The 21,960-nt window shown below is 45.2% G+C and overlaps 1 protein-coding gene across 1 annotated transcript in view; it reads right to left on the bottom strand.

Moving 5' to 3' along the window:
- Window positions 1-21,960, bottom strand: part of LOC109880296 (transient receptor potential cation channel subfamily M member 7-like) — a 77,945-nt gene that overhangs the window by 21,240 nt on the left and 34,745 nt on the right. The window contains 11 exon segments of the mRNA XM_031822029.1: window positions 438-517; window positions 653-749; window positions 1,153-1,247; window positions 5,936-6,717; window positions 6,874-7,006; window positions 7,329-7,513; window positions 7,656-7,788; window positions 11,136-11,310; window positions 17,878-18,129; window positions 18,563-18,691; window positions 20,428-20,571. Coding sequence (XP_031677889.1) covers window positions 438-517; window positions 653-749; window positions 1,153-1,247; window positions 5,936-6,717; window positions 6,874-7,006; window positions 7,329-7,513; window positions 7,656-7,788; window positions 11,136-11,310; window positions 17,878-18,129; window positions 18,563-18,691; window positions 20,428-20,571 — 2,205 coding nt within the window.

The following is a 21,960-nucleotide window of genomic DNA, read 5'->3' on the forward strand; positions in this document are numbered from 1 at the left end:
CAATCACCCAGTCGGCTGTCGTCAGTCACTCAGTCAGTCGTAGTCAGCTAGTCGTAGTCAGTCGTAGTCAGTCAGTGGTACAGTCAGTCAGTCAGTGGTACAGTCAGTCACTTGTAGTTAATCACTTGTAGTCAATCACTTGTCAGTCAGTCAGTGGTACAGTGAGTCAGTGGTACAGTGACTCAGTGGTACAGTGAGTCAGTGGTACAGTGAGTCAGTGGTACAGTGAGTCAGTGGTACAGTGAGTCAGTGGTACAGTGAGTCAGTGGTACAGTGAGTCAGTGGTACAGTGAGTCAGTGGTACAGTGAGTCAGTGGTACAGTGAGTCAGTGGTACAGTGAGTCAGTGGTATAGTGAGTCAGTGGTACAGTGAGTCAGTAGTGATTTCAGAACCTGAAGGGGTGTGAGACATCATACAGTTATGCGACAGTTCTCACCAGTAGTAGTGCAGCTCTGGGGTCTTCGTGGATGAGGATGTCTTCCGCTGACACGCCGCTCCTCTCTCGCTTACTGAGAGCTGCAGACCCACAACAACCAAAGACCTTTTCAGTTAGCACACATAGTATACATGTCGTGACCTCTGGCAGGTCTTGTCAGGGTTCTGCAGTGTATTCATGTGTCTAGCAGCACAGGTCTATCTTCCTGGACTTACAGGAGTCTGGATGGAGGAAGGAGGGACTCCGGTCAAACTCAGTGAAGCCAGCATATGAGTTGACCGTCCTCATATTACCTTGGCCTTCAGGATGACCCTGTAGACAGAGAGAAAGACACACTGGCATCAGTGTCTAAGAGCAACTTCCTCCTACTGGGCTCAGCTGATGAGATCTGTTTTCCTGTTTTTCACATAGTGAGGCTAAGGTTAGCATGTGTGGGGACAATGTGGACAGGAAGCCATTAAGGAATTCTGGTTTGTTCTGTGGAAGTGTCTCTGATGTTTCATGTAAATAAACTGCTCCGCCCTGGGAGCAATATCGAACTAGAACTAACAGGTTGTTTTTTTAAATGGTCATAACATTGACATTCTACCAACATTCTACCAACCGACATTCTACCAACCAACAACCACTTCCCAACCAGGAACTAAGAGCAAGTAAATAACTGCCTCAATACCTAGGAGGAGGAACACGCACATAAACCCACATACTGTCTCACCTGTTCCCTGGGCTGCGTGGCTGGGCTGAGCTGTCTGGAGGAGAGGTCTCTGGGGAAGGAGCGCTGCAGGTCCAGGTGCAGGTTGTCTTTATGACCTGGAGGAGCGGAACACTGTTAGACAGATAGAGACAGCATCACACCAAGGGTGGCCAACACTTGTCCTGGAAGGCTGCAGGCTTTTTTGTTGGGGTCATTTCAATTCCAATTTGATAACTTTCTGAATTAAAATGGAATTGACCCAAACCCTGATCCAGGTCAGGAATTGGCCAAACCTCTGGGACAGTCACTGAAAGACAGATGGACAGAGGGTAGGTGCCTCAACCTTTCCATGTGACAAACCCTTTAACCAATACAGACAATTTCAGGAAAGGTTGCAAATTTCAAGCAATCAATCAATCCATGGCGATACAGTCACAACTCTGTCACCATCAACCAGAGGCCAACACCCCAACACAACAATGACATTAGACAAGACAAAAGGTTGACATAATAATTGACAGGTAGAGCAAGAGAGAGAAATCTGAAATTGAGACAACAACGACAAGTTAATTACAAATCTGATCCTAGCACCCTACAGCCCAGGCACCTCTTCCTAGGCCATATTACCATAAACGCTGCATGGCCAATGCAGACGTAGGATTGACCATGCAGCGCCTTTAAAGATCCCCCTTAGCCAAATCAGAGGGTCCGTAGGGAAAGTGAAGGGAACAAATTACAATAGTTGGAGGGCGGAGTTAGTTCTGAGGTGATTTTGATTCCCAGTTTAGGGCAGACTTCTGTAACCGTTTAGCTGTAATGTAAATAGCTGTTGTATATGTAGCATACTAGCATGTGAACCTGTATAAGTAGCTAAGAAGAGTTGATGACTGAGTGACGAGACCAGAGCCCTATACTACAAAGAGGAGTTAGCGAGGTAAGTGTGGTCAACTCTGAGTAAAATTTTGCAAGGAATCTTTCAGAACTAACCTGATCAGGGGCAGGCTAACTCAGGGCTAACTCCATTTATCTGAATGAAGCGTCTGAGCCGTGAGTTGAGGACCAATGAAATTAGATTCCCCCTCTCACCAAGACTACGTTTTCATCCCCTTCATTTCAGGACGACTGATTACATTTTTTGGGACTGAATTTTAACTGTATTTTTTTCTATAGTAATATTAAAAATACCTATCACATTACACATTTAGTAATCACAGCATGCATTTGAAAGTTGACGCATAGTGAAACGTTTGCATGATTTTCTAAAATGATTTTATTGATAGGTAGGAAAAAGGGACTTGTGCATCGATAAGCACTCGAAAGCACAAAGACGGCACTAACTAAACGGCACTTCTAATAGCCTATGTCACAGCATAGCCTGCTGAATTTGCTAAATAACTAAGTAACTAACTAAATAAATCATTTCAGCCTAAAACATAAAAATGCGAACATTGTCTCAATTAAGAGTTCGGTGTTCGACTAGCCATGTGCAACATGCACGTACAGTTAACTGAAGTGACGTGGGCGATGAAACTACGATAAGCCATTCATTTCCAATGGAAGAGAAGCTAAGTGGGCGGGGGACTGTTGGGCGATGCGAGCATGGGCGAGGGACGTGAACAGGATGGGACCAAAGGAGGAAACCGGAACTTTATGCAAATACTTTGCGATGTACTTGACCAATTTAAAGCTCAGCATAGCTTCCAGTCCCTACTGGATTGGCTTTTGATACCGAGCACTACCCCTAGCACTACCTAGCTTGCTAGAACCCACACGAGGGCGAAGCTAGCATGGCGAGGCGGCATACAAGTGTAGTTAAAAAAATAAAAAAAACATACTGACAGTGCATTTCCACATAACACGATGGGGGCAATGAAACAACCTTGCTTGATATTTAACTTTCTAGCACCCACATAAGGGGAAGCTTGAGTGGCTATCCAAATTATTGTGTTATGTGGAAATCCCCTCTGAGCCTGCTTGCATTAGCTGCATGATCAAAATCCACCTTAGTATGGATGAAGCCTGGGCTTGAATGTGAAGCTAACTGAAGCTGGCTAGCTTTATAAAAGTCTTGAGTAGATCTAGTTTCAAATCGTAGTATACCTCTCAGATAGCGACTCTAGAAACGGGCAATTCTACAGTTTGCTTTGGGTCCCGTCTGAAGGTACGATGCAACACTAGCTAATATTAGCCACTAGCTAGCCAAAACCAGATAACTAGCGTAGCAAGCCATCTCCATAAGAGGCAAATACATGTATATTGTATGTATGCTACCATAGTTTATATCGAGCTCAGATAGCAAACCTAGACACCAGGAAATTCTAGGGTTTTCTCTGAGTCTTGTGAAGAAACATCATCCTGCTAACTAGCAACACTAGCCCTCTGTTTCCCACTACCGCACTGGCTAAGGACCACCATCGCCTGCATTGGATTGGTGAAGTGAAATGTAAAAAATTACTTGTTTCCAAAAATTCCCAAAAATAAAAAACTGGTGCATGCATATGTATTCACCCCCTTTGCTATGAAGCCCCTAAATAAGATCTGGTGCAACCAATTACCTTCAGAAGTCACATAATTTGTTAAATAAAGTCCATCTGTGTGCAATCTAAGTGTCACATGATCTCAGTATACATACACCTGTTCTGAAAGGCCCCAGAGTCTGCAACACCACTAAGCAAGGGGCACCATGAAGACCAGGGAGCTCTCTAAACAGGTCAGGGACAAAGTTGTGGAGAAGTACAGATCAGGTTGGGTTATAAAAAAAATATCAGAAACTTTGAACATCCCACAAAGCACCATCAAAACCATTATTCAAAAATTGAAATAATATAGCACCACAACAAACCTGACAAGAGAGGGCCGCCCACCAAAACTCACAGACCAGGCAAGGAGGGCATTAATCAGAGGCGACAAAAATACCAAAGATAACCCTGAAGGAGCTGCAAAGCTCCACAGCGGAGATTGGAGTATCTGTCCATAGGACCACTTTAAGCCGTACACGCCACAGAGCTGGGCTTTACAGAAGAGTGGCAAGAAAAAAATAAGCAAACACGTTTGGTGTTCACCAAAAGGCATGTGGGACACTCCCCAAACATATGAAAGAAGGTACTCTGGTCAGATGAGACTAAAATTGAGCTTTTTGGCCATCAAGGAAAACACTATGTCTGGTGCAAACCCAACACCTTCATCACCCCGAGAACACCATCCCCACAGTAGTGAAGCATGGTGGTGGCAGCATCATGCTGTGGGGATGTTTTTCCATCGGCAGGGACTAGGAAACTGGTTAGAATTGAAGGAATGATGGATGGAGCTAAATACAGGGAAATTCTTGAGGGAAACCTGTTTCAGTCTTCCAGAGATTTGAGACTGGGACGGAGGTTCGCCTTCCAGCAGGACAATGACCCTAAGCATACTGCTAAAGCAACACTCGAGTGGTTTAAGGGGAAACATCTTAATGTTTTGGAATGGCCTTAGTCAAAGCCCAGACCTCAATCCAATTGAGAATCTGTGGTATGACTTAAAGATTGCTGTACATCAGCGGAACCCATCCAACTTGAAGGAGCTGGAGCAGTTTTGCCTTGACGAATGGGCACAAAAAAAATAAAAAAAATAAAAAAAGAACATCGCAGTTACTAGATGTGCCAAGCTTATAGAAACATACCCCAAGAGACTTGCAACTGTAATTGCTGCAAAAGATGGCTCTACAAAGTATTGACTTTGGGGGGGTGAATAGTTATGCACGCTCAAGTTCAATGGGTCTTATTTCTTGTTTGTTTCACAATAAAAAATATTTTGCATCTTCAAAGTGGTAGGCATGTTGTGTAAATCAAATGATACAAACCCCCCCAAAAATCTATTTTAATTCCAGGTTGTAAGGCAACAAAATAGGAAAAATGCCAAGGGGGGTGAATACTTTCGCAAGCCACTGTAAGGGTACCCCAGGTTTTTCTTTAAAGTTTGCAACCGTTTATTGACTGTTATCGAATGTGTATGTTTTACTGGCGAATGACAATGAGTTGTTGCTATGAGTTTATGAAGTCTATTGATTGAACATGATGGCATACTGATTGGTTTATTTTGAAGTCTTGATTGAGCATGGTGCCATATCAGGTTATGCTCAGGGTTTTTGAATTTTGAGAACACACCTGTGGTTATTTAATTTTAGTTAGACCCCATACCACCCCGTTAGACCCCTAACAACCATACTTCACCCTGGTTAGGAAAAGGTGTGTTACAGGTGAAAGGTAGAGTGTGATCTGAGATTTTCCCCACTGCCAACTCTGACTCAAACTCAAACCTCTGTCTCTGGTAGTTTCCCTGCTGTCACTTCTCAGGGGGGCTTCAGTCCTTCTTTCCCCCTGCTGAGGGGACCCTGGCTGGGCCATGGGGCTTGAGGACCCCACCTCTCTGGTTCTACAGCCGCAGGGTCTCCTGGGCACCACTGCAGGGGCCAGGGCGCAGCCAGGGAGGGGGCTGTTCCTGTGAGCGTCAGCATGCGGCGAGGGTGCGGCCTGACGGGCGGTCTCAGGAGCCAACGGAAGCTCAGCATTTCTGCCCTGCCCATCCATCAGAACTCCTTCCGGTTTTCCCTCGTCATCGGAAAATGCCTCATTCACATATCCTTCTGCCCTCCCCTCCGCCCTCTCCCCTCCCTCACCCCTCCCCTCCTCCTCACCAGTTGCCTCCCGTTTCTCAATGGAAGCAGGCAAGCAAACGGGCAAGCAAATGTCAGAAGTCTTGGACACAACAACAACAGTGGGGTACACACAGCTAGTGCCCTCGTCTTTCTCCTCACAGTTATACTTACCAACAAACGCACCAAACTCTACAGCAAAGGCTGAGGTGGAAGCAGAGGTTCTGTCTTTGTCTGGCCCAACCAGGCTGAGTTCTGGGTGGCTGGAGACCGAGGGCTGGGAGGGGGTAGAGCTGACGTAGAAAGCAGCCCTAGCAGAGGGCACGCTGGGCAGGCTGGAGGGGCAGTCGGAGATGCCCACCTGCTCTGGACGGGTCAGCTGCCACTGGGTGAAGGAGTGGCCTCGTAGCCGCAGCTCTGGAGGACTGACAGTAGGGGGCGCCGGAGCTGGGCAGAGGGAGAAGGCACTGTGACTAGCACTGCCACCCGTGGAGGATCCAGCCTCTATAGCAGCAGTAGCTTGGTGCCCCAGCCCAGCCCAGTCTCCTCTCCGCTCTGGGGGACTGAGCGTCAGTGGCGGGTTTGGGTCCACCCCACTCCCAAACAGAGAATCAGCCATGTTGCCCCCCACCACCACCCCGGACACCTGGGGGAAGGAGGAACCAAAGTAGGCGCCCACGCTACGTTTGACCCCCTTGGATTGGGGGGTAGGGTCCTGGGGGGTGGGAGCCAGGCTGGGGGCAAAGTTTTTGGACAGACTGAGCTCCCTGGTGATCTGGTTATGGACCTTGCTGGCTTCAGAGGCCCTCTGGGCGGTCAGGGTCTTCAGGGTGTCCACGGTCAGAGCTGACAGGTCCTGAAGGTGGCCGATCTGAGAGTCCAGCGTGTGGAGGGAACGCTTGATGAAGTTCACTCTATTACCGACCTCCTTCAGCTGGATACACATGGTCTCAACCCTGAGGAGAGAAAGGAGAAACACATCCATGTTGCCACAGAGTTCAATATTCAATTAACCTCCTAATCCTCTTATGTTATATATACACTATAACTGTTACTGTCAGCGCAAGGGTCAAATAAAAACTGGGGTGAATGGTAACTAATGTAACAGTTACCTGTCTGATGTGAGGCGGATGCGCTCATCGCTCCCTGAGTGGAACTGGTCGTTTTTCTCATGGAAGTACGTCTCCACACACTGCTCCTCAAAGTCATGGAGCTTCTTCTGATCCTCCTCCGTTAGAAACAACTCTGGAGGGAGGAAGGTAGGGAAGGAAGGAAAGATGGGGAGATGGGAAGGGAGAGGATGAAGAGCTTTCTAGTTTCAACAAGGCATTTCACCTCTTTTACAGATCAACATAACTACTAGTACACATTTTCAAATAAGTTATTGTAGCTGCATATATTTTTACTGATAAACTAGAGATCCCAGAGACACCTATACATTTTATAGTCTGTTCATACACTACTGGTGTCCCCCAGAGCTCAGTACTAGGGCCTCTCTTGTTCTCTCTGATCACCAAGTGGTTCTGTCATATCCGCATTTTAGAGCGATAAATGGTAGTTCCCGTACTTGGTCCGTAAGAGTGACTGTCCTTCTTCCTCTTGTGACAGATGCAGGAGAAGAAAGAGACTAGGTGGGAGAGGAGGATGAGGGGAGGAGGGAGGACTGGCTTCTCATGGTAGGCCATGACGAAATGATACCTCTGGTACTTCCATACCAGATTACTGATTGACATCACTTGGAGGTACACATTACTGAGGAGAAGAGAGAGATGGCAAAAATAGATATAGACAGTGATGTAGAAAATTGGGGAAAAACAATGTTATTAATGAATAATGAGAATAGTATTGTCACAGAACAGCGCTCTGTGGAACACCATTTTGTGTGTAGTCTTACTTGAAGAAGGCGATGAGAAGGTTAACTATCAATATGTATTGGACAAAGAGGTAGACTGCTTGTAGGAAAGGAGTGATCCACACTGAAGTGGAGCACAGGGATTTCACATTCGTATCAGTATTATTGGCACACACTGTGGAGAGAGGGGACTGGGTCAGAGAAACACACACGGTGTTTCACACATCCCAACACAAATAACACACACATCCCAAACAACACACAGTGACAAGTGTAGATCATTCACACACACCTCTAAACTCCAAGCACTGGTTTTGTACAGCCAAATTAAGCTTTCTACTGTCTTTGTCTCTCCAGATTTTTTTGTTTTTGTCTAGGAGTAAACAATTTGGGTCAGTAAAACCAGCGACTACCATCTAATTTGTAGAATAACATTTCATTATACTGCACAGTATCTACTGCTACTGTATACATTCTGCTCTATATATCAACAGGTAGTCTCTTCCCACAGCCGCTGTATCTCCCACACAACTGTGGTGGAGCTCCCTGAGTCTGATGAGCGAGACAGGTAGCTGCGACTACTATACAGTGAGGGAAAAAAGTATTTGATCCCCTGCTGATTTTGTACGTTTGCCCACTGACAAAGAAATGTTCAGTCTATAATTTTAATGTTAGGTTTATTTCAACAGTGAGACAGAATAAAAACAACAAAAATCCAGAAAAACGCATGTCAAAAATGTTATAAATTGATTTGCATTTTTGTGTGTTTTTTTGGTTGAACTTTTCTCCCCAATTTCGTGGTATACAATTGTTAGTAGCTACTATCTTGTCTCATCACTACAACTCCCGTACGGGCTCGGGAGAGACGAAGGTCGAAAGTCATGCGTCCTCCGATACACAACCCAACCAAGCCGCACTGCTTCTTAACACAGCGCGCATCCAACCCGGAAGCCAGCCGCACCAATGTGTGGGAGGAAACACCGTGCACCTGGCGACCTTGGTTAGCGCGCACTGCGCCCGGCCCGCCACAGGAGTCGCTGGTGCGCGATGAGACAAGGATATCCATACCGGCCTAACCCGGACGACGCTAGGCCAATTGTGCCTCGCCCCACTGACCTCCCGGTCGCGATCGGTTGCGATAGAGAGCCTGGGCGCGAACCTAGGGTCTCTAGTGGCACAGAGCCCTTAACCACTGCACCACCCAGGAGGACTGATTTGCATTTTAATGAGGGAAATAAGTATTTGACCCCTCTGCAAAACATGACTTAGTACTTGGTGGAAAACCCCTTGTGTCTTGTAGTTGGCCACCAGGTTTGCACACATCTCAGGAGGGATTTTGGCCCACTCCTCTTTGCAGATCTTCTCCAAATCATTAAGGTTTCGAGGCTGACGTTTGGCAACTCGAACCTTCAGCTCCCTCCACAGATTTTCTATGGGATTAAGGTCTGGAGACTGGCTAGGCCACTCCAGGACCTTCATGTGCTTCTTCTTGAGCCACTCCTTTGTTGCCTTTGCTGTGTGTTTTGAGTCATTGTCATGCTGGAATACCAATCCACGACACATTTTCAATGCCCTGGCTGAGGGAAGGAGGTTCTCACCCAAGATTTGACGGCACATGGCCCCGTCCATCGTCCCTTTGATGCGGTGAAGTTGTCCTGTCCCCTTAGCAGAAAAACACCCCCAAAGCATAATGTTTCCACCTCCATGTTTGACGGTGGGGATGGTGTTCTTGGGGTCATAGGCAGCATTCCTCCTCCCAAACACGGCGAGTTGATGCCAAAGAGCTCCATTTTGGTCTCATCTGACCACAACACTTTAACCCAGTTGTCCTCTGAATCATATGTTCATTGGCAAACTTCAGACGGGCATGTATATGTGCTTTCTTGAGTAGGGGGACCTTGCGGGCGCTGCAGGATTTCAGTCCTTCATGGCGTAGCGTGTTACCAATTGTTTTCTTGATGACTATGGTCTCAGCTGCCTTGAGATCATTCACAAGATCCTCCCGTGTAGTTCTGGGCTGATTCCTCACCGTTCTCATGATCAATGCTACTCCACGAGGTGAGATCTTGCATGGAGCCCCAGGCCGAGGGAGATTGACAGTTCTTTTGTGTTTCTTCCATTTGCAAATAATTGCACCAACTGTTGTCACCTTCTAACCAAGCTACTTGGCGATGGTCTTGTAGCCCATTCCAGCCTTGTGTCGGTCTACAATCTTGTCCCTGACATCCTTGGAGAGCTCTTTGGTCTTGGCCATGGTTGAGAGTTTGGAATCTGATTGATTGATTGATTGATTGCTTCTGTGGACAGGTGTCTTTTTATACAGGTAACAAACTGAGATTAGGAACACTCCCTTTGAGAGTGTGCTCCTAATCTCAGCTCGTTACCTGTATAAAAAGACACCTGGGAGACAGAAATACTTATTTCCCTCATTAAAATGCAAATCAATTTATAACATTTTTGACATGGGTTTTTCTGGATTTTTTTGTTGTTATTCTGTCTCTCACTGTTCAAATACACCTACCATTGAAATTATAGACGGATCATTTCTTTGTCAGTGGGAAAATGTACAAAATCAGCAGGGGATCAAACACCTTTTTCCCCTCACTGTATATTACACAATGGATCTTCTGTAAATATCATTACTCAATATCATAAACACACCATCTCAAATGTGCACTATGCAGCAAATCTGAATGTCACTTAGTCTCGCAATTATGTCAATAGGAGACTAAGTGAAAAGTTCCCTTAACTGGAAGTTAAGAATTATCCCCATGTGTACAACAATGTTTACCGATATATGATCCCTGTTTGGTTTGTCATGTCACAGGCTTCTGTATATAACAGAATGGGCTCTTCTCTGGTAAGTTCACAGATCATCTTTACTCACAGATTTTTTGGAAAGATAAAACTATGGAAAACTGCAAAAGTGTTCCTACAGCTCTCAAAAACATTGCTGCCCTGAATTTAGCAGGGTTTAAGTAGAGAGACTACTTTCTGGAGGACAGTGTCATGCTGACTCCCATGTTTACTCAAACTACAGTGTAGGATACGCCATTTTGAAACTCTGAGCCTGTACTTTAAGCAAATCACTTACATTTGACATGCCTCAAGAGAAATCTGGACCCAATAATCTAAACTAAAGCCCTGATTGGTTAAAAGCTGCTGTTCTCTACCATTGGTGGCTATACCTCCCCTAACAGGGGCCGACTGGCTGTGTCCTCAATCAACTCCTAGCCCCTACCTCCTAAGGACTTGATTACTTATGAAAGAACTGGATAGGCATAGTAAAACATATGCATATCCAACCAAGGGTCTAGGGTCTCATTCTGTACTCTAAATCAAAATCATTTAAACACAGCGACTGTGTGAGGTGACTGTGTGGTGCGTTGCAGGACACGTTGATTAGACCAAACCTGGGTTTTTGATTGATTTCCAGTGCTAATCAGCTTCTCATGCCGTGGTGAGAATCCTTAAGAAAACTCTTACCATCGTAGTCGTTTATACCAGGCTCGTCTTCCTTACCGTCAATTTCATACGCATACACTTCCCCGTACATCATCCAGTACGGCTGGAAGACCACATCTTTGAGCAGCGTCCAACTGGGCTCCTCATTTGGGTACAGGATGGCTTTCCGCGGCACGCCATAACTCAACAACACCACCGCCATGATCACCACAATATAAAACATATTGGCCACCTAGAGGAATAATATGTATATTACATACACACATTACAGGATGGCTTTCTGGGGTATGCCATAACGCAACACCAGCGCCACCTAGAGGAATATATACATTATCACAACAATACAAAACAGCTATCTGTATGACTAGAGACATTACCACCACTATATTAAGGGCATGTGCATGCAGTTAACCAGGTCTAAGTTCTGAGAATAAACGTCCAAGTTCCTGGGAAATACTGAATTTCCGGACTCACAGCTACGGCGCCTCAGAATGAACAGAACTGGTGCTGGATCCCCGTAGTCTATCAAAACATGTTGTTGATAGTAGACATTACTGCCACTATGTAAAACATATTGTTGATATATAGAGGTTACTGCCACTATGTAAAACATATTGATATATAGAGGTAACTGCCACTATGTAAAACATGTTGATATAGAGGTAACTGCCACCATGTAAAACATGTTGATATATAGAGGTAACTGCCACCATGTAAAACATGTTGATATATAGAGGTAACTGCCACTATGTAAAACATGTTGATATATAGAGGTAACTGCCACTATGTAAAACATATTGATATATAGAGGTAACTGCCACTATGTAAAACATGTTGATATAGAGGTAACTGCCACCATGTAAAACATGTTGATATATAGAGGTAACTGCCACCATGTAAAACATGTTGATATATAGAGGTAACTGCCACTATGTAAAACATGTTGATATATAGGAGGTAACTGCCACTATGTAAAACATGTTGATATATAGAGGTAACTGCCACTATGTAAAACATGTTGATATATAGGAGGTAACTGCCACTATGTAAAACATGTTGATATATAGAGGTAACTGCCACTATGTAAAACATGTTGATATATAGAGGTAACTGCCACTATGTAAAACATGTTGATATATAGGAGGTAACTGCCACTATGTAAAACATGTTGATATATAGAGGTAACTGCCACCATGTAAAACATGTTGATATATAGAGGTAACTGCCACCATGTAAAACATGTTGATATATAGGAGGTAACTGCCACTATGTAAAACATGTTGATATATAGAGGTAACTGCCACTATGTAAAACATGTTGATATATAGAGGTAACTGCCACTATGTAAAACATGTTGATATATAGAGGTAACTGCCACTATGTAAAACATGTTGATATATAGAGGTAACTGCCACTATGTAAAACATGTTGATATATAGAGGTAACTGCCAAATTAAAAGGAAACACTTGGGTAAATGAGGGATACAACGTATATTGAAAGCAGGTGCTCCCACACAGGTGTGGTTCCTGAGTTAATTAAGCTATTAACATCCAAATAAAAATGCCCAGTTGCCAATTAGGGGTCTCAAATGAGCATAGGAGGGGGGGGGGGGGGTTTAAAGGGTGTGTCTCAGTCACCAGATCTCAACCCAATTGAACATAAATGTGAGATTCTGGAACGGCACCTGAGTCAATGTTTTCCATCAACAAAACACCATTCTAGCTCCAACAGGGCAGTAAAATCTAGAAATACAATACAGACACACAAAAGTTTCTCTCAATACTTTGTCATATACCCTTTGTTGACAATGACAGAGGTCAAACATTTTCTGTAAGTCTTCGCAAGGTTTTCACACACTGTTGCTGGTATTTTGTCCCATTCCTCCATGCAGATCTCCTCTAGAGCAGTGATGTTTTGGGGTTGTTGCTGGGCAACACGGACTTTCAACTCCCTCCAAAGATTTTCTATGGGGTTGAGATCTGGAGACTGGCTAGGCCACTCCAGGACCTTGAAATGCTTCTTACGAAGCCACTCCTTCGTTGCCCGGGCGGTGTGTTTCGGATCATTGTCATGCTGAAAGACCCAGCCACGTTTCATCTTCAATGCCCTTGCTGATGGATGGAGGTTTTCACTCAAAATCTCACGATACATGGCCCCATTCATTCTTTCCTTTACACGGATCAGTCGTCCTGGTCCCTTTGCAGAAAAACAGCCCCAAAGCATGATTTTTCCAACCCCATGCTTCACAGTAGGCCTGGTGCTCTTTGGATGCAACTCAGCATTCTTTGTCCTCCAAACACGATGAGTTGAGTTTTTACCAAAAATTTATATTTTGTTTTCATCTGACCATAAGACATTCTCCCAATCTTCTTCTGGATCATCCAAATGCTCTCTAGCAAACTTCAGACGGGCCTGGACATGTACTGGCTGCAGGGGGACACATCTGGCACTGCAGAATTTGAGTCCCTGGTGGTGTAGTGTGTTACTGATGGTAGGCTTTGTTACTTTGGTCCCAGCTCTCTGCAGGTCATTCACTAGGTCCCCCCGTGTGGTTCTGGGATTTTTGCTCACCGTTTTTGTGATCATTTTGACCCCGCGGGGTGAGATCTTGCGTGGAGCCCCAGAACGAGGGAGATTATCAGTGGTCTTGTATGTCTTCCATTTCCTAATAATTTCTCCCACAGTTGATTTCTTCAAACGAAGCTGCTTACCTATTGCAGATTCAGTCTTCCCAGCCTGGTGCAGGTCTACAATTTTGTTTCTGGTGTCCTTTGACAGCTCTTTGGTCTTGGCCATAGTGGAGTTTGGAGTGTGACTGTTTGAGGTTGTGGACAGGTGTCTTTTATACTGATAACAAGTTCAAACAGGTGCCATTAATACAGGTAACAAGTGGAGGACAGAGTAGCCTCTTAAAGAAGAAGTTACAGGTCTGTGAGAGCCAGAAATCTTGCTTGTTTGTAGGTGAACAAATACTTATTTTCTACCATAATTTGCAAATAAATTCATTAAAAAATCCTAAAATGTGAATCTCTGGATATTTTTTCTTCTCATTTTGTCTGTCATAGTTGAAGTGTACCTATGATGAAAATTACAGGCCTCTCATCTTTTTAAGTGGGAGAACTTGCACAATTGGTGGCTGACTAAATACTTTTTTGCCTCACTGTACATATAAAATGGGTAGAGCTCCTCTCACTAAATTGATCACTAACATTTTGAAGCTGAGCCATTTGCTCGTGCTCTGCTACGCAGCACAGTCATATCTGACTAAGATCATAACATGGTGTCAGAAGTACTTCAACCTTGTCAAATATATACTACAGGACAGATTATTTCAGAGAAAATACTGTTCCTTGATGTTTGTCAGAGTTTAGAGTGATGAAACGCAGCTAATTGTTCTCTTCATTGAGCAGAGCAGCCCAAGTGGAGCCATTGCTATGGATACTTAGAGTACATGCAGATTGAGATTTGCGCAGGGAGTGAGTGACAGAGACGAGCAGCTAAGGGATTTACTAAACGGAATAAGTTATTTCTGGTTTTAGGCAGGGCCGGCTCTTAATTTGGCAGAAGCAAATCGGGCCTGGGTAGGGTAAGGCCTGAACGTCACGGACATGGGTAGGGTTTGGACTTCAGATGAATGCCTGTGCAGGGCTCTAAAAGTGGATAAAAACAGTATGTAAACATTGTTAAAGTGACTGGTGTTCAATGTCTCTATATGTTGGTGTTTTCTTTATTTCGGCAGTTACCTGTACATTGTCAGCTCTGTACATAATATAAATGTAATCGTAATAGACAATTGAATTGACAACTCAATTGTAATAAATATTGACACTATCATCACTATATAAAATATGTTGATGAACATAATCCCTGATATATAATTTTTTTTTGATATAAATTGAAATGTTAGCATTGAAACGCCAGCCACCCTAGTCGACTGTTCTCTCCTCTATCGCACGGCAAGCGGTACCGGAGCGCCAAGTCGAGGTCCAAAAGGCTTCTTAACAGCTTCCCCCACCAAGCCATAAGACTCCTGAACAGCTAATCAAAGGGCTACCCAGACCCCTCTTTATGCTGCTGCTACTCTCAGTTTATAATCTATGCATAGGCACTTTAACTCTACCTACATACACATAAACTCAGAAAAAAAAATAAAGAAACGTCCTTTTTCAGGACCCTGTCTTTCAAAGATAATTAGTACAAATCCAAATAACTTCACAGATCTTCATTGTAAAGGTTTAAACACTGTTTCCCATGATTGTTCAATGAACCATAACAATTAATGAACAAGCTCCTCTGGAACGGTCGTTAAGACACTAACAACTTACAGACGGTAGGCAATTAAGGTCACAGTTATGAAAACTTAGGACACTAAAGAGGCCTTTCAACTGACTGAAAAACACCAAAAAGAAAGATGCCCCAGGTCCCTGCTCATCTGCGTGAACGTGCCTTAGGCAAGCTGCGAGGAGGCATGAGGACTGCAGATGTGGCCAGAGCAATAAATTGCAATGTCGGTACTATGAGACACCTAAGACAGCGCTACAGGGAGACAGGACCGACAGCTGATCATCCTCGCAGTGACAGACCACGTGTAACAACACCTGCACAGGATCGGTACATCCAAACATCACACCTGCGGGACAGGTACAGGATGGCAACAACAACTGCCCGAGTTACACCAGGAACACACAATCCTTCCATCAGTGCTCAGACTGTCCGCAATAAGCTGGACTGAGGCCTTGTAGGCCTGTTGAAAGGAAGGTCCTCACCAGACATCACCGGCAACAACGTCGCCTACGGGCACAAACCCACTGTCGCTGGACCAGACAGGACTGGCAAAAAGTGATCGTCACTGAGGATGTGCGTTACAGGGAAGACATCCTCCTCCCTCATGTGGTACTCTTCCTGCAGGCTCATCCTGACATGACCCTCCAGCATGACAATGCCACCAACCACACTGCTCGTTCTGTGTGTGATTTCATGCAGGACAGGAATGTCAGTGTTCTGCCATGGCCAGCGCAGAGCCCGGATCTCAATCCCATTGAGCAAGTCTGGAACCTGTTGGATCGGAGGGTGAGGGCCATTCCCCCCAGAAATGTCCGGGAACTTGTAGGTGCCTTGGTGGAAGAGTGGGGTAACATCTCACAGCAAGGACTGGCAACTCTGGTGAGGAGGAGATGAGGAACAGATGCACTGCAGTACTAAATGCAGCTGGTGGCCACACCAGATACTGACTGTTACTTTTCATTTTGACCACCCCTTTGTTCAGGGACACATTATTCCATTTCTGTTAGTCACATGTCTGTGGAACTTTTTCAGTTTATGTCTCAGTTGTTGAATCTTGTTATGTTCATACAAATATTTACACATGCTAAGTTTGCTGAAAATAAAAGCAGTTGACAGTGCGAGGACGTTTCTTTTTTTGTTTATTACCTCAATTAACCGGTGCCCCCGCACATTGACTCTGTACCTGTACCCCCTGTATATAGCCTCCACATTGACTCTGTACTGGTACTCCCTGTATAAAGCCTCCACATTGACTCTGTACCGGTACTCCCTGTATAAAGCCTCCACATTGACTCTGTACTGGTACTCCCTGTATAAAGCCTCCACATTGACTCTGTACCGGTACTCCCTGTATAAAGCCTCCACATTGACTCTGTACCGGTACTCCCTGTATATATCCTCCACATTGACTCTGTACCGGTACTCCCTGTATATATCCTCCACATTGACTCTGTACTGGTACTCCCTGTATAAAGCCTCCACATTGACTCTGTACCGGTACTCCCTGTATATATCCTCCACATTGACTCTGTACTGGTACTCCCTGTATAAAGCCTCCACATTGACTCTGTACCGGTACCCCCTGTATATATCCTCCACATTGACTCTGTACCGGTACTCCCTGTATATAGCCTCCACATTGACTCTGTACCGGTACCCCCTGTATATATCCTCCACATTGACTCTGTACTGGTACTCCCTGTATATAGCCTCCACATTGACTCTGTACTGGTACTCCCTGTATAAATCCTCCACATTGACTCTGTACTGGTACTCCCTGTATAAAGCCTCCACATTGACTCTGTACCGGTACCCCCTGTATATATCCTCCACATTGACTCTGTACTGGTACTCCCTGTATATAGCCTCCACATTGACTCTGTACTGGTACTCCCTGTATAAAGCCTCCACATTGACTCTGTACTGGTACTCCCTGTATATATCCTCCACATTGACTCTGTACTGGTACTCCCTGTATAAAGCCTCCACATTGACTCTGTACTGGTACTCCCTGTATAAAGCCTCCACATTGACTCTGTACCGGTACCCCCTGTATATATCCTCCACATTGACTCTGTACTGGTACTCCCTGTATATAGCCTCCACATTGACTCTGTACTGGTACTCCCTGTATAAAGCCTCCACATTGACTCTGTACTGGTACTCCCTGTATAAAGCCTCCACATTGACTCTGTACTGGTACTCCCTGTATAAAGCCTCGCTGTTGTTATTTTACTGCTGCCATTTAATTATTTGTTACTTTAACTTTCTTTTTTTCTACTTATCCATTTTTACTTAACACATTTTTCTTCTTAACTTCTTAAAGCATTGTTGATTAAGGGCTCGTAAGTAAGCATTTCACTGTAAGGTCTACCTACACCTGTTGTATTCAGCATTTCACTGTAAGGTCTACACCTGTTGTATTTGGCGCATGTGACAAATACAATTTGATTTGACACAGTTGAAGAACGAATTTGGATTAGTAAAGCATTAGGGGGAAAAAAGAACACTCACCATTTTACCGATCATCATCACATATGGTCCTGCTTGCTGGTTGACTGCCAGAATATCTAGGAGTCTCACATACCAGAAGATGATATTCAAGCAATACACAGTCCGGCCTGGGACAAGCACATCCTCTCCTCCGATCCTCAATCCAAAGCCCACAAAGAAGGTGACAATAGCCAGGAAGTCTGAGAGGTTAAAATAGTCACTGAACCAGACTTTAACCTTCTGGCTAATCTTCCCAGCTTCAGACATAAACATCTACAAAGAAAGATACAGAACAGACAATAGGACATGAGTGCATCCAGTGACCTGAGAGCTCAAATCAAATCAACAATGGAAACAAAGTGATAGAAATGGAGAAATATTCTATCAACGTGAATGTGGACTCAGTACTTCTCTGTTTAAACTGTCAACTAGAAGAATGAGCTTGTTTAAAGCAAATTGAACTAAACTAAATTGTATTGAATCCTCTGAGAGACAAAGATAGCTGGGTAAGTGTCTTGTCCTTCTCATACAGTCATAGGGTCCAATCCAAATGGCAAAAGCAGTGCACTATATAGCAAATCCGGTGCCAATTGGAACATAACCCTATTGATGTAGAGAGCAGGGAGCAGCATTAGCGTACCTCTCGTATCTTCTCGATGGAACATAACCCTATTGATGTAGAGAGCAGGGAGCAGCATTAGCGTACCTCTCGTATCTTCTCGATGGCGGAGGTAAATATGTAGAGGATGACCACCCACTCTTGAGGAGACGGAAACTCGGGCATCCGGACCAGAACGACAAACGAGTAAAGCATCAGAAAACCCAGGTACGCCAGCTATCCAGGAGAAAACGCACACACAATTATATTGACCCACAACACACACACAATTATCTTGACCCACAACACACACCTTTACACAGGCTATTATATTGACCCACAACACACACCTTTACATACCATACACAGGCTATTATATTACCCCACAACACACACCTTTACATACCATACACAGGCTATTATAGCCAGGAGACACACAACACACAAATACACCTTAAAAAGGGTTATCAAGATACCAGTACCGCGATACTAGGAAGTAAGGAAGGAAAGGAAAAATGAAGCAGACTTAATTACTTGAGGAAAACAGTCCTAATGTTGGGAAAAAAACGGCCTTTGTCACTGAGTCACATTTGTTTATTTTGCAATCAATAGCACACACTGTTGTACAACAGCACCACAGAGTGAAGTCTGCTTGTGCTTGTTTTGGTATTGTAGTATTGTGATACCAGTATCGATACTGGTAACACACACTCTAATTACAGAAAGAACCAGGTAAGCGTAAAGCTGATTGAAAATGCTTCTTTATTGTTACTAAACCCTTGTCCAAGACAATGCCCAGGGCCCATATTTCAAGTGTCCCCCCCCCCCCGTCCATATAATCTTATTTATTTAAAATCTATATCAACCCTCCTCAAACCTTTTCTCAGAGACCCCCAGATATTCCATGTATTTGAACTATTCCAGAACTAGCACACCCGAATCAACTAGTTAACTTATCATCAAGCCCTCGACCAGGTAAAACCGGTGTGCTAGTTTAGGGCCGTTAAGAGGAGAGGTTTGAAAAAGTCTGATCTGTAGGGGTCATTATGACCTAAAAGGCTAAACTGATCCTATTACAGCAGTCCTACTTTGTTCCTGCTTTGTGACATACCCCCAGGTCTTTTTAGAGGTGAACACTGTGAGCCTGACTAGCGAAGCATGAAGTGAAGGAAACTACAGCATTCAACACCTCTCAGCCATTATACAGACCCACTTCCCCCACCCTAGACATCAGTCATTCTAACTATGGCCCGGGGGTTAGGTAGGGTGTGTGTGGCTGTTGGAGGGCCGTGACTAAACTGAGACTGATCAGTGTGGGGATCAGTGCTGACTGGGGCAGGCAGGGTTATTATGTGGAAGCAGAGATCATGATGTGACAGACATGCAGTGAGAGCTGGATCATTGTGTGGCAGGCAGCAGAATTATGTTGATGTTGATTGTGGGGTAGATGAGCATTGATCTGGGTACAGCAGATATAATTATGTTCAGGACTGTTCTACTGATGCTATCAGGACATGCAAATGAAGCCAGGGTACCTGGAACACCACCTGAGGGTACGTGTGTGTGTGTGTGTGTGTGGGAGGTAGAGCTCTGGAAAAGTACACACACGCCCCAGCCTCCCTCTGTCCTCTCAACATGAACACGTTTCATGTCAGCCCTCCCTGGTCGCAGAGTACACACACTGGTCAAGTGGTGCTCAGTTTTAGACCGTTACATTGCTTCTAAAAGGGAAATCTCCACCCACCCGGGACACAAAGCGATTCAAAATGAACTCATCCACACACACTGGGCAGGATACAGGAAATATCCCACGAGGAGAAAGGAAACATCCCTTCCATTTAAGCTGCTTAGCGGCTCCACAGGGAAAACCTTGGTAGTCAGAACTCCGCTGTACCATTAAACATAGTAGGGCCCAGAGTGTCTGCTAGTCAGCTCACATGGAGGGGGTAGAGCCAGGGGCTAGCGATTCATACCGTGTTGAACCAGAATTTGACGATGGGGGCGTGGTAGAAGGCGTAGAACTTCCTGGTTAGAGGAAGTCTTCGGGAGCGGACCTGTGTCTCCGCCTCATCCTTCACCTCCACGTTGTCATCCACCTTCGCCTCCTGGAACACATCCTGGAGAAGAATCATGTTTAATAACACCTCTTTAATAGACTGTATAGACATGTATATGTCCATATATATACACATGCAGACTGAAAACAGACCACAGCACCAGAAATTAAGAAACCATGAATGAAGAGAGCACTGCAGTCCAACCCTCTCTCTCATATAGCTACCCCTCATAGCTAAATATCAGGACCCTCATAGCTAAATCCCAGGAGCCTCATAGCTACCCCTCATAGCTAAACCCCAGGACCCTCATTGCTACCCCTCATAGCTAAAACCCAGGATCATCATAGCTTCCCCTCATAGCTAAACCCCAGGACCCTCACAGCTTCCCCTCATAGCTAAACACAGGGACCATCATAGCTAAACCCCGGGATCATCATAGCTTCCCCTCATAGCTAAACCCCAGGACCCTCATAGCTTCCCCTCATAGCTAAACCCCGGGACCCTCATAGCTAAACCCCGGGATCATCATAGCTACCCCTCATAGCTAAACCCCGGGACCCTCATAGCTTCCCCTCATAGCTAAACCCCGGTACCCTCATAGCTTCCCCTCATAGCTAAACCCCGGGATCATCATAGCTTCCCCTCATAGCTAAACCCCGGGATCATCATAGCTTCCCCTCATAGCTAAACCCCGGGATCATCATAGCTAAACCCCAGGAGCCTCATAGCTTCCCCTCATAGCTAAACGCCAGGACCCTCATTGCTACCCCTCATAGCTAAACCCCAGGAGCCTCATAGCTTCCCCTCATAGCTAAACCCCAGGACCCTCATTGCTACCCCTCATAGCTAAACCCCAGGATCATCTTAGCTTCGCCTCATAGCTAAATCCCAGGACCATCATAGCTTCCCCTCATAGCTAAACCCCAGGATCATCATAGCTTCCCCTCATAGCTAAACCCCAGGACCCTCATAGCTTCCCCTCATAGCTAAACCCAGGGACCCTCATAGCTAAACCCCGGGATCATCATAGCTTCCCCTCATAGCTAAACCCCAGGACCCTCATAGCTTCCCCTCATAGCTAAACCCCGGGATCATCATAGCTTCCCCTCATAGCTAAACCCCGGGATCATCATAGCTTCCCCTCATAGCTAAACCCCGGGACCCTCATAGCTTCCCCTCATAGCTAAACCCCGGGATCATCATAGCTTCCCCTCATAGCTAAACCCCGGGATCATCATAGCTTCCCCTCATAGCTAAACCCCGGGATCATCATAGCTAAACCCCAGGAGCCTCATAGCTTCCCCTCATAGCTAAACCCCAGGACCCTCATTGCTACCCCTCATAGCTAAACCCCAGGAGCCTCATAGCTTCCCCTCATAGCTAAACCCCGGGACCATCATAGCTTCCCCTCATAGCTAAACCCCGGGACCCTCATAGCTTCCCCTCATA

This window comes from Oncorhynchus kisutch, unplaced genomic scaffold (assembly GCF_002021735.2).
Source record: "Oncorhynchus kisutch isolate 150728-3 unplaced genomic scaffold, Okis_V2 scaffold4048, whole genome shotgun sequence".
Classification (NCBI taxonomy): domain Eukaryota; kingdom Metazoa; phylum Chordata; class Actinopteri; order Salmoniformes; family Salmonidae; genus Oncorhynchus; species Oncorhynchus kisutch.